Source organism: Ictidomys tridecemlineatus, chromosome 3, assembly GCF_052094955.1.
Source record: "Ictidomys tridecemlineatus isolate mIctTri1 chromosome 3, mIctTri1.hap1, whole genome shotgun sequence".
NCBI lineage: Eukaryota > Metazoa > Chordata > Mammalia > Rodentia > Sciuridae > Ictidomys > Ictidomys tridecemlineatus.
The window spans coordinates 81,666,790-81,686,376 of NC_135479.1; the positions used below are offsets into that span (position 1 = coordinate 81,666,790).

General features: G+C 43.3%; 2 protein-coding genes across 14 annotated transcripts in view; one reads left to right on the forward strand and one right to left on the reverse strand.

Moving 5' to 3' along the window:
- Nucleotides 1-11,302: 11,302 nt before the first annotated feature.
- On the reverse strand, nt 11,303-19,587 carry Anapc13 (anaphase promoting complex subunit 13). Of its 5 annotated transcripts, none has more exons than XM_078043357.1 (3): nt 19,442-19,587; nt 15,616-15,741; nt 11,303-11,483 (listed from the first exon to the last, which is right to left on the reverse strand). In XM_078043357.1, exons 2-3 carry the CDS (start codon nt 15,712-15,714, stop codon nt 11,358-11,360), a joined length of 225 nt encoding a protein of 74 aa, XP_077899483.1. In that variant the 5' UTR covers nt 15,715-15,741; nt 19,442-19,587; the 3' UTR covers nt 11,303-11,357. The 5 variants fall into 5 exon arrangements, with proteins under 5 accessions (XP_077899483.1, XP_005327094.1, XP_077899480.1 ...); XM_005327037.4 differs by lacking the exon at nt 19,442-19,587 and adding an exon at nt 19,259-19,398; XM_078043354.1 differs by lacking the exon at nt 19,442-19,587 and adding an exon at nt 18,740-18,930.
- The window catches only part of Cep63 (centrosomal protein 63), a 54,962-nt gene continuing 54,645 nt past the window's right edge, over nt 19,271-19,587 (forward strand). For 3 of the 9 annotated variants that reach the window (XM_078043347.1, XM_078043349.1, XM_078043350.1), the window contains exon 1: nt 19,360-19,499. The gene's annotated coding sequence lies outside the window, so the exon portion shown is untranslated. Of the gene's footprint in view, nt 19,500-19,587 lie in introns of all 9 variants that reach the window. The other 6 variants (XM_078043344.1, XM_078043346.1, XM_040269819.2 and 3 more) reach the window with 6 other exon arrangements.

Below are 19,587 nucleotides of genomic sequence, written 5' to 3' on the forward strand. Positions count from 1 at the left end.
TCTCAGTCATACCTGGTTTCCAGAACCACAGTGTCTCAGCTGCAGAATGGTTTCCCACATCCTGTCCATGACACCCACAAAGCTGGAGACAAACTAGACACTGAGGTCATTGCTATTGTTGGTGCAGGGAAAAGAGCTAAACCAAAACACTAATCAAGGACCCTCTCAATCCTGTTTGCCAACAGAGTTGTAGACCTTTGGAGAGTACGTCTAACCAGAAGCCAGGTCGCACGCAGAAACTCAGCTCAAAGGGAACTTGGAAATTCTAGGCTTTGGCTTTCCGGGCTCCAGCAGGCATCAAGGTCAAGTACAAGGTCAGCATGGAGCTTAGGAAGTCAGTCTGAAACCCAAACCATAATCATGTCTTTATGCTTTGAATCTTTTTTTGGCATGAACTTTCTGACTATCTCCATTGCCTATTTTTCTATTGGGTTATATTTTTCCTGTTAATTGATAGAAATTTGCATGGGTTACTTGAAGAATAATTTTTTTTTGTCTCTTATATATATTACGACCACCTTCTATTTTAATTTTATATATTTTTTGTCATGTGCAAATTTATAATTTACTTTTATACTTTTGGGTTTGTAGCTTACTTAAGAATTCCTTTCTACCTGAGTTTTCTAAAGCACTCAACTACTTTTTCTTATAACATTCTTCTAAATTTTTTTTATGGTTAATTCTTGAAACCATCTCTAATGTTTGGTGTGAGGTAGGGATCCAACTTTGTTTCCCACCACACAAATGGAAAACCATTCATCTCAGTACAACCAGGCAGTGTTTTTTTTTTTAAACTTACTTTAAATTTGGAAAATTTTAAAAATATATAGAATGATACATTATTTAAAAATATATAGAATTATCTCTTTCCTTTTTCTGAAGCAAACACAGGATTAAACTTTAAAAAATGTTATTTCACATTTTTTTGCTATCTAAAACCTTCAGAAAATAGTGGTTGGCATATCTTGCAGCACATATACAATATAATCCCTAATCACAAACTTTGGGTCCCCTTCCCCTTGAGACCAAGGTTCAATTGCTGACTAGCTCTCTGCTCAGCACTCTGCCCCCCAAGCCCCCTCCCAGGTTTGTGCAATCTTACTTCCCTTTGCTTAGAAGGGAGGTCACATCATTAGAATTAGCTGACAAAAGCAGAAAACGTATGCCGATGTCTGTGTCAGCAATTTCTTTATGACATTGTAAATCTATTTATGATGCTTCTCTCACCTACTGGTATTTCTCCATGTGGTCACTATTAGTATTTGGATAGAATAATTCTTTGTTGCAGTGTATTTAATGATGTTGGTCAGGATCCCACTAAATGCAGCAGTGTTCTCTGTCACCCACCCCCTATTCCAGTCATTGTGAGGACCAAAATAAATAAATAAAGAAATAAAGAAAAGAAAAAAAGAAAAGAAAAGCTTCCAAACATACCAGCCCTCCATCCCCACCATTAGTTGAGTGGAAGAAAGAGATCAAAGCAAAAACTGGAATTGAATCACAAGTGACACAATGGCATCAACTTTTTTTTTTGAGAGCTAGAGAGAGAATTTTTTAATATTTATTTTTTAGTTTTTTTCGGTGGACACAACATCTTTGTATATGGTGCTGAGGATCGAACCCGGGCTGCATGCATGCCAGGTGAGCCTGCTACCGCTTGAGCCACATCCCCAGCCCAATGCCATCAACTTAAAGCACCTTCTCAATTCCCCTTCTAATCTCTAGATGTCCAAATCTAGCCTTTCAAAGGCTACTGTTTCCACAAAGCTTTCCTAAATTCCCTCAGCTGTAGTAGATCCATTCCTTTTCTGACTCTGTCTTCCATCGATCCATCCATCCAGTGGTCTATTTATCCAGTACACATTTGTTGAGCATTTATTGTGCATTAGACACACTGACCGCTTTCTTACAGCTTTTTACATGAGCATTTTATCTGCCTTCACACCTTGTGACCTCAGGCAGACTCCCATGTCTGATTCCACCTTCTCACCTCCTAAAGTGCTTTGCCCAGAGCTGGTGCTCACTGCTGAATAGTAGTGGAATAAAAATTATTGAAGGCAGGGGCCATCACTGATTGCAGTGCACCATGGCACTGTAATCCCTGCAGTTGGGAGGCTGAGACAGGATGATCACGAATTCAAAGCCAACTTCAGAAGATTAGCACCACCCTAAGCAACTCAGCCAGATCTTGTCTCTAATAAAATATAAAAAGGGCTGGGGATGTGGCTCATTGGTTAAGTTTCCCTGGGTTCCATGCTTGTTACCAAAAAAAGAAAAAAACTTACTGGATGCAAACACAAGTTTTGACACACATCCCAGATCTTTATTCAAATGGCATAGAAGCCAGGTACAGTGGTGCATACCCGTAATCCCAGGTACTCAGGAGGCTGAGGTAGGAGGATCATAAATTCAAGGCCAGCCTTGGCAACTTAGTAAGACCCTGTGTCAAAATAAAAATAAAAATGGCTATGGCTGTGACTGTGCCCAGTGGTAGAGCTTCCCTGGGTTCAATCACAGTACAAAATAATAATAATAATAATAATAATAATAATAATAATGAGAATGTTTCTTTTAAAACAATGGCTGGGTATGGTGGCATATATTTATAATCCCAGCGATTCTGGAAGCTGAGGCAGGAGGATCACAAGTTCAAGTCCAGCCTCGGGTAAGTTAGGGAGACCCTAAGCAATTTAGTGAGAACATCTCAAAATAAAAAATAAAAAGGGCTGGGGAGGTAGCACAGTGATAAATGTCTCTGGGTTCAATCCCCAGTACCAAAGGAATAGATAATAATAATAAACAGCAAGATGTGGTGGTGCACACCTGTAATCCCACCGACTTGGGAGGCTGAGGTAGGAGGATTGTGAGTTCAAAGCCAGACTCAGCAAAAGCGAGGCTCTAAATAAAATACAAAATAGGGCTGGGGATCTTGCTTAGTGGTCAAGTGTCCCTGAGTTCAATCCTTGGTAACCCCCCCAAAATAATAATAATAAACAATGTTTTCCTGATTTTCACAATGTTTACATTATTATCTGAAAAGATTACCCACAATCTCACCACCTTTTTAGGACCTAAAGTAGAAGGTGACATTTCTTTCCTCAGTCAGTCAAATCTTGTCCCAGATAATTACTGTCAACAATCTGTTGTCTTTCTTTGTAGACTTCATAAACATGTTTATGCAAATTCACAGACACCTATGCCCACATATATGTTTACCTAATTAGCACATATACTAAGAACCATCTGAAACATGAATTTAAGAATAAAATTACTAACTTATGAAGTGAATATACTATGACATTTAACTAAAATGCATGTAGTCTTTAAAACTACAAAATATTTTTTCACACATTTTTATTCCCCAACACTGGGAGGAAGGCTCAGAGAAGTTGGCAGACAGTTTCCTGGTCCCACAGTCAGTCAGGGGTGGAACAGAACTTGAAACCAAGGTCTTCTGTTTCTGAATTCAATGCTGTTTCTACCATGAAAAGTAATTCTTGAAGGTTATTTGGGAATGTTATTTAAATAATGAAATTATTCTTTGTTGAACTTCAGCATGTCAATGCAGAATTCCTTTGAAACACTTAAATATTTTATTTGATAACAAACAATAACTAATCTTTATAAAGTGCTTATGATGAGAAGGATTTTGAGCCCAGGCCTTACTGCCTTCAAGGTCCCTATACTTAACCATTGTACTTTTCAGCAGTTATAAAATATATATGTGTGTGTGTACATGTATGTATATGTGTGTATATACATATACATGTGTATATATAGACACATATATACACATATGCACATATCATATATACATGATATATATGTATATATTACATACAACATGTAATTTTAAATGAATGACTATTAGGTGAAACAAAACAAGGTGTGAATTTGACATGAATTCTACTTTAGAGATGTTTGTGATGGGAAAGGGAAACAAGTGTGATGTGTAGACTAAGATATTTAGATATATGCTTGAATATAAGAAAGGAAAAAAAACCTTCAAGCAAGACAAATAGGAAGATACAGTAAAACTGACTGGGAGAAAGAGAGAACAAGAACAGAGTCAGTGGGGAAGAGAGAGACCAGAGCTTTGGCCTTCTCCACTTCTTTTCTCTTCCCGGGTACCAGGGATTGAATTTAGGAGTACTTTAGGAGTACTCGACCATTGAGCCACACCCCAGCCTTATTTTGTATTTTATTTAAAGACAGGGTCTCACTGAGTTAGTTGCTTAGCGCCTTGCCATTGGTGAGGCTGGCTTTGAACTTGTGAACCTCCTGCCTCAGCCTCCCCAGTGGCTGGGATTACAGGAGTGCGCCATCGTGCCCAGCCAGCCTTCTCCAGGACTCTCTTTTTTCTTGTCCTCTCCTAGGCTAAGAACTCAGATTCCTGAGCCCCTCACCTCTGCAGTCAGAGGGCAGCCCTGGGCCAGCAGGAGCCACGTGGAGACACGCCGGAGGCTCTGTGAACAGCCACACAGCCCTGAGCTGAGGGGCTGGATGGAAAGAGCCCGGATGCAAAAGCCAGGAAGGAATCCTCCCAGTGAGACTGGGCACCATTCTGTGGGCTTGGGGATGGGGGTGGGGCGGGACCACTGGAGACCAAGACAAGAGTGGAGGGAGCATGGGCAGAGACCTGGGAAACAGACCCCAGCACGGGCCAGGAGACCTCTCTGCCCTTGGGTGGCAGCATCATTAGGAAGGGGGTCTGAGTAGTCACCAGGGAGGGTCAGGGAGAGCTGGGATGGGTTTGTACATCAACCTCTCTCACTTCCTCTGGAGTCATTTGGTTGTTTTCAAATTCTCCACCCTTGGCCTTCTTCCCCTCTCCCCAACAAATCTGGTCCACAGTGTATTGTGTTCGTGCGTATTTATGTGTATATATGCACCATTGACCCTAGGTGAGAATCAGCTGGAAACACAGGAAATTGCAATTACCTGGCTATTTTTGACCTACAAAACCAGGCTTTTTTTTTTTTTTTTTTGTGTGTGTGTGTGGTTTGACACAATTGGGTACACTAGAATAAAAACGCAGGTAGAATCCTTTAAACTAAGGAATACCAATAATGATATGAGTTGACCTTTGTTCCCAGTTCTGCATCTGTGCTTCTTAACACTTTCTTTCCATCAGAGGCTCTATTCGGAGAGGGGGATGTATAAATGTTGACTAAGAGCCAAGATGAAATTGAGGCGAGGACATGCCCTGGGGCTGGGTAATAATCCTGCCTCAAGGACTCTTAGCTGTCGCAAAGCCTGTCTCAATGCACTTCCTGCATCTCTGCCCCTTGCCCTATGGTCAGTTAGGCCAGCTTCCAGGAGGCAAGAACAATAGAGAGCTCCGGTCAAGGTGAGAAAAGGACTCAGCTGCTGCCCTGGGAGAGCTTACCAGGAACTGGAACCCTGTCCAGACGCCCTGGCTTTCTCTTGCTGCATGCCCAGGCCCTGTCTGCCTTCTATTACCCTGAAGGCAGACACTCAGTGCCTTGAGCTGTGTCACTCAAGTTAGTCACTGGCCAACGTGGAATCCCGACAGATGGCTGCCATAGATTTGGGAGGACTGGCTGCATAATTCATGGGGCCCCATGCAAAATGAACATGTGGGCCCTTTGTTCAAAAATTCCTAAGGGTCTTGAGGCAGCAGCAGCAGAGAATTGTACCAAATGTGGTGCCTGTGTGCGTGTCATGCACTCACCAAGGCAGCCCTGGTGGGCGAGCCGCACGGGCCAGGGCCATCCATCATCTGGGCAGAGAAGGTTACAAGATATGGCTGTCGCCAGCCCTTTCAGTTCAGATCCTGCACACCTTGCTGTTTCCCACAGAGCTCACTGATGGCACAGCGGGAGGCTGGGGCAGGAATTTTAACGTGGATGAAACAGGATTAAAGAAAAGAATCTTTAGAACACAGTCTTTCTAGAGCCTGATAGATTCTTTCAAAATGATGCCTAAATTATTCAAATGATTTCACCCCAAAAGCTGGAAAACAGCTAAATGAAAGCACCCCAGGTGTGAGTATGAGTTGGGGTCACAAGCAGGCAAAAAAGGTGATCCTATTTGTAACCATCTTTTTCTGCAACCACAGTTCTGACCCTTACCTGGTTCTCCTCAGGGCATGAATGATGGGCGCAAAGTGGGCCGCCCAGTCCTACTGTGAATGACCAGAATCCCAGGGAGACAGCACTTTCTTCACATAAACCCTCAGAGCCCAACACTCTGAGTCACCCAGATATGCAGAATCTCTTGCAAGCAAAAAACTGCATTGATTGAGGATGCTTGGTTTTTAGAACTGACCAAAGATCCACTGGCGAGTCAACTTTCTAAAAGGAATTGAGCGCCCCCTGCTGGGAATTCATTGGCATTGACAATAAACTCTTCAAATGCACCAAAATCGGAAAATAAACTTTAGGGATTTAATCTTGTGTAAAAACCAGTGACAACAATATGAGTCGTGTCGACGGAGTTCTGTGACTTTGGTAATAGGTTGAACTTTTGAATGATTCATGTCTCCCAATTTCCTAATAAAAATTCTTTGGGTTCTCTGTCTCCATTATACAGACAAATATTTGGAAATTCTGAGTGTTCTGATAGGATTTTCTTCCCATTTCAGAAAGAGGTATCCACAGAGTCTTGCTAGAGGAGGTGATGTGGTACCAGGAGAGAGCACAGATTTTGAGACACAACAGCCTATATTGGAATGCATTTGTGGCTTGAGTGACTTGGAATACATAAGTCCTTTAACTTGAACAAGCCATTTAAGTCACATCTCCTGATGCAGGAGGACAATGATATCCACCTCACAAGTGAATTCAAGGGCTTAGAGATCCTCAGCACTTAGAGATGTCTGATTAATCATGGCACCTCTGCTATGTGTGGGTCTAAGTTGGACTTCAAAGAATGGGCAGCTCCTGGACTCAGAATCAGTCTGGAGAACATGGGTTGTATCTGTTGTCCTATGTCCAGCTCAGCAAATCCAGCCCTGGGTCATGAAGGAGTGCTCGCCCTGAGCATATGAGTCTCTTCAGCGTTATACAGCCATGTCCCAGGATATTGGCTTCATGAAACTCCTTCAATGGGTAAAATGGGCATGTCTACCACTAAGGGACAACCCAAGTCCTTCTATACCCACCTTCATCTAGCTGGTCCAAGCTATCATCATCTCTCCCTTAAGCCAATGCAAAGCTCTTTGTTTCGTGCCCAAATCCATCTTCCAGAGCAACACCCACATATAGAAATGTGTTTATACACGTGTGTGTGCGCGTGTGTTTCCTCTGTACTGGGAACTTAACCCAGGTCCTTGCACATGCTAGGTAAGCACTCTGCCTCTGAGCTGCATCCCCAACCCTTTTTAAAATATTTTATTTTGAGACAGTGTCTAAAAAAGTTACCAAGACTGGCCTCAATCTTAAAATCATCCTGTTTTGGCCTCCAGAAGAGCTGAGATCATAGGCCATGTGTGGGCAGTTAGAGTGACTTATACTTTTTAAAAATTTTGATTGGGCCATTCACCCGTCACGGGTTAAACTCTTTTGATGACTAAGGAAAAGTTTTAACAAGATCCTTGTCTCCTCAGTCACCTTTCTTGTGATGCCAGTCCCATTTCTGGACTTCACGGGACTTTTCTTTCTGTGTAATCAATTCCCACCTCCTGACCCTTCTCCCGTCTACCCTTACTCATCTGTTACGCACACTAGAAGGGTACAAGGAATATCACATTTTTTCAGCTGGGCTCGTGGCGTGTGCCTATAATCCCAGCTGCTCTGGAGGCTGAGACAGGAGAATCATGAATTCAAAGCCAGCCTCAGTAAAGGCGAGGTGCTAAGCGACTCAGGGAGACCCTGTCTCTCAATAGAATACAAAGTAGGGTTGGGGATGTGGCTCAGTGGTCAAGTGCCCTGAGTTCAATCCCCAGGATAAAAAAAAAAAAAAAAAGAATATAATATTTTTCTATTTTCTTCAAAGCAAATAAATCTATTTGGCACTACTTTGCTACACTGAGGATTTAGGAGACACTGTCAGGGGAAAGAGTGTGTCCTTTCAGAGAGAAAGAGGGCATGTTCCTTGTACCCTCCAGTTTTATTGGAGCTCCAGAGAAGTTTCCAGAGAGTCCCTCCCAAGTTCACCTCTTGACTTTTGAGTGACATCAAACTTTTGAGCCCCCCCACCACCACTGTACAGAACAACTGTAGGTCATTTTAACCCACACTGACCAGTTCAATTAGAACTTGTTCTTACAGATTTTATGGTTACGGAGAATTATCCTTATCTCTCTGAGTTCTGGAATCTGGTCTGCGTAAGGATCACAAAAATCTCCCTACATCCCCCGGGGTAACTTGTGTTGTTCTTACAGGCATCTTAGGCCTGCATTTCTCCTGTAGATAACAGGTTACTTGCTGAGGAATGTAATATTTTTTATTGAGTTAAGCCGGGCAGGGCTCTTGCTAAATTGCTTTTTTAATGAACGCATGTGGTAGTCAGTATAGTGGGCCCGGTTTATAGAGTTACCCCCTTAACCTCATGTTCCCACAGCTCACCTCTGACTCCTACCTACCCCCACCAGCAAGGGGGCACACTTGGTGCTACTCCTGGCTTCAGACCCCCTTCCCTCCTACTCTCCCCTGCTTCCCAAACAAGACGTGGGGGTGTGTTCGAGCATCTCTGCTTCCTGCTCTGCACAGGAAGCATAAAGGACTTGACCACTTCTTTGGAGAGTGCAAAAAAATTCAGAAACTAAATTAGTATATTAAATTTATGTGCCATAAAAGCTACTTATCACCAGGTCTCCCCTTGATTATAAATCAATATAAATATAAATCAGGTTCCCCCGGTCACACACTCCATACACTCAGCAGTGGGCACTGTTGGTACCCATTCCCCAGCTATTGTGTTGGCTGCCAGAAGACATCTAGCTCTATGTCCTCTCTAGAGGACATAGAGCTAGATGTCTTCTGGGGATGGCAGGAAGGGTGGAGCGAATGGCTGAGCATTCATATGATGAGTGCACCTGGCTTGTTTCCTCAATGTGGGGAAAACCTTGAGTTGAAACCACTTCTTTGCTCAGCTTCTTTCCCAGCTCCATCCTGCATTCCTCATATGGTCCTCTGGAGAGCACAATTTCACTTGCACAAGAAAGCCTGACTTGGGCTTTATCTCTAGGAATCCAAACAAAGTCACATCCTCTATTTCTCTTTCTTAGCATGTTACGATTTGAAATCACAAATTTGTCTGGCTATTGGTTTAATACTTATGTCTCCCCACTGAGGAAAATCTAGATCTAGAATTGCAGAGGGTAGTTTATTGGGGGAACTTACTGACAGAAGTGTGGTCCTAGCAACAGCAAGACCAGCTGGATTCCTACAATTCCAATCAGAAAGAGGCCTCATGCTTACAGGTTTGGACAGAAGTGACTTTATCCTGGAGGGAATAAACCTGGTTTACCGTAGGATAATATCAGTCAGGTGCATGCCAGGAGCCAGGGGCTGGTTGTAAAGCTCCACACAGGACTCTGTCTATTTACAGTTTGCTGGGGAATGTGTGGGGAAGACCAGCTAAGGTTATTCAGTGGCAATCACAGTGGTTATGCTCAGGATGGCTCAGTCATGTCAAGCTGAATTCATACAACATGCTGTTAACTGGGAAGCTGGCAGGAACCAGGTGCCTACATAGCCCTTTGACCTCCCCCTGCACCCACTTTCCTCTGGGTATTTTGGTAAGCACGGTTGAAGAAAGCCACTCTATACCACAAGCTGGGCCTCTTGTGAGTCCATCATCCTCAAGCCAGTCCTGTATGGACAGACTCCAAAGCTCCAGTTGACAGAATCTGAGTGGCCCAAGCTTGGGTCACTGAATTCCTGATACAGTGAGCCACCCTTTTGATGCCATATTGCAGGTTACCACCTTGGCTTATGAAATCATTCCTGGGTAGGGTGGCAATTTTAAGATCAGGGTCTTAAGCAGAAAAAAATAAATGCTGTCTTACAGGCCTCATATTCCATTTCAGATTCGGTCAAGACAGCTTTGTTTATCTGTTCCAAGGAAAGGCTTGGCTGGACTCATAATTTGCCAAATTCCTAGATGTTAGTATGTTAACTATTACCACAGAGAAGTTGGAGGAAAGGTATCATTTAATGAGAATGTGAAAGAACTGTGGTTTTCTGGGTACTTTCATTTTTTGAAAAGCTTAGTTTTCTCTTGGTATAAAATCTCTTCCCTATTATACTTCCCTTCCCCATGATTTTGCAATTTTTCAGTTATTGAAGAAACTGGTATCTTGGGAGGTCTTTCTTCTGAAGATAAATGGCTTCCAGGTTGGGCTATGAATGGAGCAGACCAACCTGCTGTGTGGGTTGGTGGAGAGAGGCTAGGACCATGTTTCTGGTTGAAATCCTAAAAGAAACTCATTGTGATGTACTTCTTCCTCTTAAAAGCTGGGTAAAGTGGAGCTGAGGATGTAGGTCAGTGACAGAGGGCTTGTCTAGCATGCATGAGGAGGCCCCGGGGTTCAATCCCTAGCACCATACACACACACACATACACACATGCACACAAGGACACACAAAAAAATGAAATGAAATTGGGTAAACAAAAAGGACAAGATGAGCTAATCCCAGGAGACAAATATATATCAATGTGTTTTGCAAATTATATCTTCTTTATAAAAATGTATTGCTAAATACTGACTTTATGGTGTTTTGGTTATATATGAAAGGGCTTTGAGAAAATAAGAAATGCCACTATTGGATAAAACTAGTGGCCCATCTAGCCAGATGGTTTCCAGTTGTACCAAAGGCAGCTATAGGAGAGCAGAGGTAATGATCAGATAACTTTTTAATCTGTAAATTTATTTGTAGTTTGAAAATGGCATGGAAAATCCCAGGAATCTCAGTAATGAGTAAATAGCACGGCCTCTGTGGAGCATATGTGCCCATAGGCCCAAAGCTTAGAAGGCTTCTCAAGGTGGGGAACTACGAGAAGGCATGGATCCTATGTCTGGCTTCCTGTTTCTTTGCCTTTCCCTCTCATATTTTCAACCACTTAAGTCACAGTACATATGTAAGTAGCTGCAAAGTGTTAAACTTTGAAAGTAACGCAAAACTGGAGTTAAAAGCAAATGTTTAACCAGTCATGCTCAAACACAAGCAAGTGAGTGAAGAATTTAAGGTTTAAAGAGCCAAATATTCTGCATTCCTGAGAAATCTGTTTCCCATTCTGAATATTTTCACATTGCTCTTTGTTGCCTCACATTAAGAGGGTATACACTTTGTTGATTTATTACTCAAAGATCTGAATAAAGAGACTAAACGAAAACATTTTATCTCTCTATATTTTTGAAAATCCATCCATGAGAAAGGAGCCAAGAGTCAGTTTCCAACAGGGGGCACATTCTCATGAAGGTACTGCAAGGCCAAGTCTGTCCACTTCATTTCTTGTTCTTTCACGGATTCTGTGGTGCCACCGTTGTCTTGTTCAGGTTCAGGAAGTTCATTCTGAAAAGGTACAGTGACATTCAGAACAATACTCTGCATTAATATCTTAAAACTCAATAGTACTTAGAATTAAAACCTATGAGTTCCTAGGAATGTGTGGCACAATTGCTAGGTATATTCTAAGGAAAGAGCCAAAATAAATAGATTGGAGGAAAACATCGGAAGCGCTGCTCAAACGTGGCCTAGTCCATGGGAACAATGGAGGAAACACCAGGCACCTCGACTCTGGTATTTGTGCAAGAGGCAGTGTGGCAAGGGGTGAGGGTAGAAGCTTCTAGAAGTCAACCAGGACCTAAGCCAGGATGCTATCATTTGCTGGGTTACCTGGGCAAGGTATTCAAACCTTCAGGGCCTTTGTTTCCTTTCTGGAAAATGGGAGGAAAAGGTCACCATAATGTCTTAGGACTTGGGTAAGTTAAATGAGATAATTTAGATCAAGTGCTCAGCACTGTTCAGGGCCTCCGGTGCTCCAGAGCCTTTGCTTGTATTATGAGTGGCCAGGACCACTGAAAGAGGAATGCTGATTTTTTTGTGGGGGAGTATGTTTTAAAAGAACACTGGATTGGGCTGGGGATATAGCTCAGTTGGTAAAGTGCTTGCCTTGCATGCACAAGGCCCTGAGTTCAATCCCCAGCACTACACACACACACACACACACACACACACACACACACACACAAAGAATACTAATACTTGATTTGCTGGCATATTCTGTAAATATAGAAAATTATCCCCAAACTATGCTGTTCTGAACACCTTATGTTAAAATGATGGCAGAGGCAGTGATGAGGGACACTGAAAATGTAACAGGAGGCCTTGGTTCAGTCCCCAGTGACTCAGGAGGCTGAGGCAGGAGGATAGCAAGTTTGAGAACCAGCCTGAGCAACTCTGGGAGACCCTGTTTCAAATAAAAAATTAAAAGTGCTGGGGATGTGGCTCACTGGTAGAGTGCCCTGAGTTCAATCTCTCTCATTGCAAAAACAAAAGAAAAAATAACAAAAATTGCCTCGCAGAGATCTCCCCCTAGTGGTGAAGTCGGGCAACATAAAACACAGAAAGACACTGAGCCATGGTGGGGTAGGTTTAGAGAAGAATCTGGAATTATTTCCTTAGACTTTATAGTTAAATTTATAGAGGTCACTGATAAAATGTATTTCTTTTTCTTTTCTCCTCTTTGGTACCGTGGATATTTAACCACTGAGCCACATCCCCAGTTCTTTTAATTTCTTTATTTTAAGTCATAGTTTTGCCAAGTTTCTGAGGCTATTTTGAACTTTTGATCTTCTTGCCTCAGCTTCCCAAGTTTTTGGGATTACAGGCCATGTACCACTGCACCTGGCAACATATTTCTTTGTAATTACCTGAATTTACGCTGTTTTAGGGTCAGCAAACTATTATGTACTATTCACACTTAACAATTTCTTGCTGAATTCCAATTTGTAATGCATATGTTTTTCCCCATTAAGATTACATTTGATATTTATTAAATATTTACTTATAATGTATACAAGTGTTTTAGAATCACATCCATCTTGCTCTACAAATGTAAGATTGAGATTCAAACATACCTGCACAGATTGGAAAGTATGTAAGATTAAGAGAGTAGATTAAGAATATTTGGCCCTACTAACTAATAGCTGACAAAGAATAAAAAGGTCCTTGGTCATTGAAGTACTTAAGTCAGAGGCAGATAACTCTGCTTAATTTCATTCCATCTGATACGCTTGTGTCTCCTTTGGTGACTATTGTCTCTGGTAATGAACACCAACACATAAAATCGCACAATTGCCTAGAAAACAGAAAGTATCATAAACACAACCATCCATGATGGTATACTGGAAAAATGGCTGGAGCTATTTTGTAAGTACTCCTATCAAAAGGTGGTATTTATTTCCCTAATCCGGGACTTGGACTGGCCATGTGACTTGCTTTGGCCAGCAGAATGCAGCTGTGGAGCCTGTGGGTAAGTTCTTGGCCTAAGCTCTATAAGGCTCTGCAGTTCCCTCTGATACTGCTCTTGGAACCTGAGTCTGAGGTATCTGGGCTGGCCTGCTGAATCATGAGAGACCAAGGCCCAGGTGCCCATCATCCAGGGACATCCTGCTAACTGCTGGATGTGTAAGACTGTCCTAGATTATTCAGTCTACTGGCTGTCAGTCTACTGGCTGACTGTGCAGCATAAGGAAGCCTAGCATTGATGAGCTGAGCTGGTGCAGCCAGAAGATCCCAAATGAGTTTTAAAGTCATGAGATAAATAGTTGTTTAAAGTCACTAAATTTTGGGGTGATGTGTTATGTAGCAAAAGCCAACTATACACACTGCTTTAGAATCACAAGACAAGGGGAAACATATCAATTAGCAACAGTGCAGGCTGTCACCTGTGAGATGGCAGGGAAATTTCCCTTTCTTTCATCCCTTTCACATAAGATGGTCCCCAAATCTTGTCATTAACAATTCCAAAATTTGAGAAGACTCCAATATTTTCGTGGTATACCAGGGACTAAATCTGGGGGCCAGCCTTTTAAAATATTTTATTCTGAGATAGGGTCTCACTAAATTGGTTCAATGGGCAATCTTTCTGCCTCAGTCTCCCAAAACAGCTAGGATGACAGGTGTGCTCTGTTGCACCTGGCTCCGCCATTTTCTCCACTCTGGTCCAGCCTGCCTCCCTTATCTAGGTCACTGCAGTAGCTTCCTAATTGGTCTTACCTATCCTCTTCTTTGTATGGGGCCATTTCTAACAATGTGCTGTACTGATTTTCTGAAACCCAAATCTGAGCATGGCATGGAATGAAGACCATTCATTCCTAGGTCTCCACAGTGGAAGACTTACGTGTGGCAAGAGATAATCTGTCAAAATTGATGTCCAGCTTTTCTGCCTACTTAAATGACAAGTGTTGTCTCCACGTACCCTGCACGTCAAACCATCTCACGGAGTTTTTCAAGACTCTGGGTCTGCACACTTCTCTCCCCTCTGCTGCAGAGCCTTTGTCCACTCAGTAAAATTCTGTTCTTTCCTAATGATCCAGCTTAATCATGACAGCCCCTTTGCACCTTTCTGCTGCCTGCCAGGCAATCAGCCTTCTCTATGCTACATGGCTAGTCACGTGCCTACTTAGAATACTTATTACACTATTTACCTGCTGCTCTCTAGCCCTCCCAGGGGCATGAACTATATCTTACATTCAGAGTCTTAGGGCACAGAGTAGGCACAAAGAAATGCTTGTTGAATGAATGAACGAACAAAATTTACAGGCCAGGATTTGGAGCTTTACAGACCAAGGTATGAAGTCTGACTTATCAGCTGCCAGAATGTGGACAAGTTCCCCTCTCTGATTCTACTCTTTCCTGTAAAATGAAGATGTTGTAAGAAGTTCCTTTCAGGGGAATTTTCCAGACATCAGGAAAGGACAGTATTCTAGGAACCTACTGGCCTAAATGCAAATGAAGAAAAAGAAGAAAAGCCAGGTATCACCTGAATATTTTCCAGGGAACCTAGGGTAGGTGTGTGCTCCAAGAACATGAGTTTCTCAAAACGTCATTCGACTGACAAGCCCAAGGCAGGGAAGGAAGGAGCACCATGCTGCGACTCCTATTCCTGCCTCAGGCCCTAAACTCTTAGCTTAGTTCACATCTGGCTTTGGTGTGGTAGACAAAGGATGGTCCAGAAAAATCTGGATTTCTGTTTTGGTATGACCCCTAACAGAGCAGGGCATGTCAGCTCTCTGAACCACATTTCTCCTCAAATAAAGAGTTGGGTTATGGTGTGGTGATGCATGCCTACAACCCCAGCGACTCAGGAGGCTGAGACAGGAGGATTGCAAGTCCAAGGCTAGCCTTAGAAATTTAATGAGACCCTAAGCAATTTTGCAAGACCCTGTTTTGAAATAAATTTTTTTTAAAAAAGGGCTGGGGATGTGACCCAGTGGTAAAATCTCTTTGGGTTCAATCCCCATTTTCCCCCAAACAACAATAATAACTACAATGAGTTGGGCTAGATACTCTTCAGAGGCTTTGAGAATTGAGAGAATGCTGATTTTCTCTGTCCTACTAGTTAATTTTAATATCTCACCGTCACTAAGTTTTGCCAGCTAACTTTAACCCATCATGCTCAGCGCACATCACAACCTACCAGTGGTATTGCAACATCCTCATAAGGCAGCTTGTCTTCTCGCCAAGCATCGTCAATCAAATCCAAGATCCTTCCATCTCTCTGGACCTCACTGTCCATTTTCCCGTAGCTTTGATTTTGTCAGATCTATAAACCAAAGAGGTTATTTCTTTTTTTTTTTTTTTTTAATGGAGGGGATAAGGTGTTTTTTTTTTTTTTGAGAGAATTTTAATATTTATTTTTTAGTTCTCGGCGGACACAACATCTTTGTTGGTATGTGGTGCTGAGGATCGAACCCAGGCCGCACGCATGCCAAGCGAGCGCGCTACCGCTTGAGCCACATCCCCAGCCCCAGGAGGTTATTTCTTCAACATGAAGACTGAGGCGCTGGTATAATTCAGTACTAGAATTCGTCAGGCTTTTTAGCCTGGACCTGTTTCTGGGCACGACATCACCCCAAGAAAGGCTCATTTTGTATGGATCAGGTGACAACTTATTTATAAGATCACGGTTCTTTCCCCACCTCAGCTGACAATTGTTTTACAGTGAATATAGGGTGGACATAGCCCAGTGTCTCAGAGTCTGACAGGAGGCCAACACATCTCTAGAGAAAGTCCTTAAATACAATGCACCCAAATATAGCTTTTCTTTAACTTTCACATTCATCTTTCCCTGTTCATGATGTCTTTGATGAGTCTCTGATTCCTGCCTGCCAAGTCTCCTCTCAGCAGCTCTAGCTCTTCCTGTACTGTTTTTATACAAGTCCCTACCAGCCTTGGCTCAAACCTTGGCATTCTTGGGCACAGAGGCTAAATGAACATGAGTTAACACTGAGCTGGGCTAAGCAAAGTGACCAGCCAGAGGCCTGACAAAATTCCTCATAAGAACAATGAGGGTAGGTGAGTTTGAAAAGAAAAGTGCACCCAGGCTGAGTTTCTGGTGAATAACAGTGGTCAAACCCCATGATGCTCCAGTTTCTGCTTCTCTTTAGCATTCCTTATCTGATTCTTTTTTTTTTTTTTCTTGGTACTGGGGATTTAACCCAGCGGTGCTTTATCACTGAGTTATAACCCTAGCTCCTTTTTTTTTCAGTTGTCAATGGATCTTTTGTTTCATTTATTTATATGTGGTGCTGAGGATAGACCCACCAGGGCTTCACACATGCCCCATAAGTGCTCTACCACTGAGCCACAATTCCAGCCCATAACCACAGCCCTTTTAATTTTTATACAGGGGTCTCACCAAGTTGCTTAGGGCTTCACTAAGTTCTCAGGCTGGACTCAAACTTGTGATCCTCTGCTTCCGCTTTCCTGAGTTGCTGGAATTATAGGTGTGCACATCAGAAACTGTGCCTGGCCCAACTGACTCTTAATGCTGCACTCCCTTTGATTCCTGGACGGAGGGGTCAAGATGCTCCTTGACCATGGCTGATTCTTCATTTTTTTTCTCTGGAACAGTTGTGACCTAATAGGCCGGGGGAGGGGAGGGTTGGGTAGTATTTCTAGGTTCCTTATTTCTAAGTCTGGGCCCTGCCTCCCTATCAAAGCCATCACCCTACTGTGCTCCTGGCTACAAAGTGTCAATCTTGAGGTCCTGGAAACTCTTTGCACCAACAGCACCCTCAGTTACTCTTAGTTTCTGAGACTATGAACTCATGTGAAAAACAATCTTTTTAAAAAAATATTTATTTTTTTAATTTTAGTTTTAAGTGGACACAATATCTTTATTTTACATTTATGTGGTGCTGAGGATCGAACCCAGTGCCTTGTGCATGCTAGGCAAGTGCTCTATCACTGAGCCCCACCCCCAGCCCTACTCTTTGTGAATAGAATTCAACTGTGTCACACAGATCTGTACTTCTCTCCAATAGTACAATTGTAAGATGGTTCTAATGCCTGGTAATAACTATACCCAAGTTAGGGTGGGGAAGGGTTTTTATTCTCAAGATAAGGATTCAGGTAAAATTTAAGCAAAAGATACCCACTACTTCTGCCACCAGTGAACCAAATGAGATCTTAATACTTCTCGGAATTAACCCAGAGTCCCAAGTTTTCAATTCTACAAGTATTTCAACAAAACTGGCACAGGTGCAATAAAATGGGTTGGAAATCATAATCTAGAGCTTGTATATTTATATGTATATAAATCTCCTATATATTCCTTATTTATTTTCTAATGCTCTAATCATTCACCTGTTACTTTATCAAAAGAACAGAACTCTAAAGACGTGTTATTTCAAATGTCACCCAAAGTGTTGTATTTTTTTGTGCAATTTAAATTTTTATAGGTATCCTATATCTGGGATTATGGCATTTAATGGGTTAACCCACTACTACCCAGTGACTATTTCAATAGTAGCTGAGGGATCCTTTGTGTAGGAAATTTACAAATAGTCTCCACCTGTCAGCTTAGTTATCCTTTTGGAGTCTCTGTTCTACGAAAGCTCTCCATTACCTAATCTACTCCTATGTCCTTTCTGCTTTGTACCCCAGGATCCCCTTCACAATTTCCTCTGCTGATCCTTCCTGGTCCACAGAGATATCACCTTTATTTAAAATGTGTTCTCCAATCGCTCCAGCTTCAGCAGGGTTTCTGTCCTGAATGGGATTCATTAAAAAAGTCTTGTTCCAACGGGATCCATTAAAGAAGTCAGCTCCGTGACTAAGTAGTTTCACCTCTGATTGTTATGTCTATTTCAAACAGATGATCTCCTAACAGATATTCCCACAATTTGGCCTCAATCCCTTTTCACCTGTTCCTCTATAACACCTCCAACCCTGTCACTATTTCCAGCTTCTGCACTTACCCCTACCCCCGCGCCCCGCCCTTCCATCTCTTCCAAATTCAACGCAGGCTTAAGCTCTTTGGGGGTTAGGCCCATTTCCAGGGTCAGACACCAAAATGCTTTGCCTTTAACGGGCTGGAAAAGCAGGAAGCAATAAACAGGCAATGCCAGGCTCACAGCCGCTGTCCCAAGCACTTGCCATACAGTATGGTCATTCCCAGTTTTCTGAACAAACTTTTATTACATTTGTGAGTCTCAATGTCTGCTATAATACCCCCCCCTCCCGGCCCCGTGCTTCCGGCTAACATCAGGGTAGGAATCATTTCCGAGGTTGCCTTCTTCAGGGGGCGTTCTCCAAACCTCAGGGTGAGCCGGGTGCCAGAACCTAGTTCTCCACTGGTCCCACAGATCCCTGGGCGCAATGCATGGTACCAACTGGGGAAATAGTCACACTGCTCAGACGTCTTTCCAAACATGCAATGGGAACGTCCCCAGGAACAGGGGCTCACTTTGTCCTGCTCTGTGTTTTACATGATTGTAAACTTGTATTTCTACGACCCAAACACGCAAAGCCGTTCCGTTTCTAGAATTGACCCTCGCAGGTTACCACCGTCCGTACGAGCGCGTAAAGCCGCCCACCGGCTCCACCCCTTCCGGTCCGGGGAGTGGATATACCAAATGTGGAAGCAAAAAGGGGGAGGCTAGCATCGCCACTGGAAGTCCCTTTCCACCCGACACAGCGTGCAGCAAGGAAAATGGCTCAAAGGGTGAATGAGGGCCTCGTCCTCGTCCACTGGGACTGAGGAAAAGTCCGAAGCTAAGGAACCAAGGCGTTCCTGCTTCTCCAAGAAACAGGCTGGGGACGCGAGGATCCCTTACCGTAGGCGGGCCGCGGCAGCACCCTCTACTTCCAGACCACGCCCTCTGACCACCACGTGATCCACGGGCTCTTCTCTTAGATCCCCGGATGTGGGTGAACCCATTTGCTGGCGCGGAGGGGAAGTCAGGAAGAAGACATTTTTTCAATAACAAGTGAGGAGGCAGTGGGCGGAACGAACGTACCGACGCCGAGGCTGGACGTAAGGTTGGCGGCGACGCACGTGCGCGCCTCCGGCCCGAGGTAACGGCGGGAAGGCTCGGGGGCGAGCTTCCTGCGGCCCTGTAACCGCTTGTGTGCACCGAGGGCCAGCGAGGGGCGGGCGACTCCT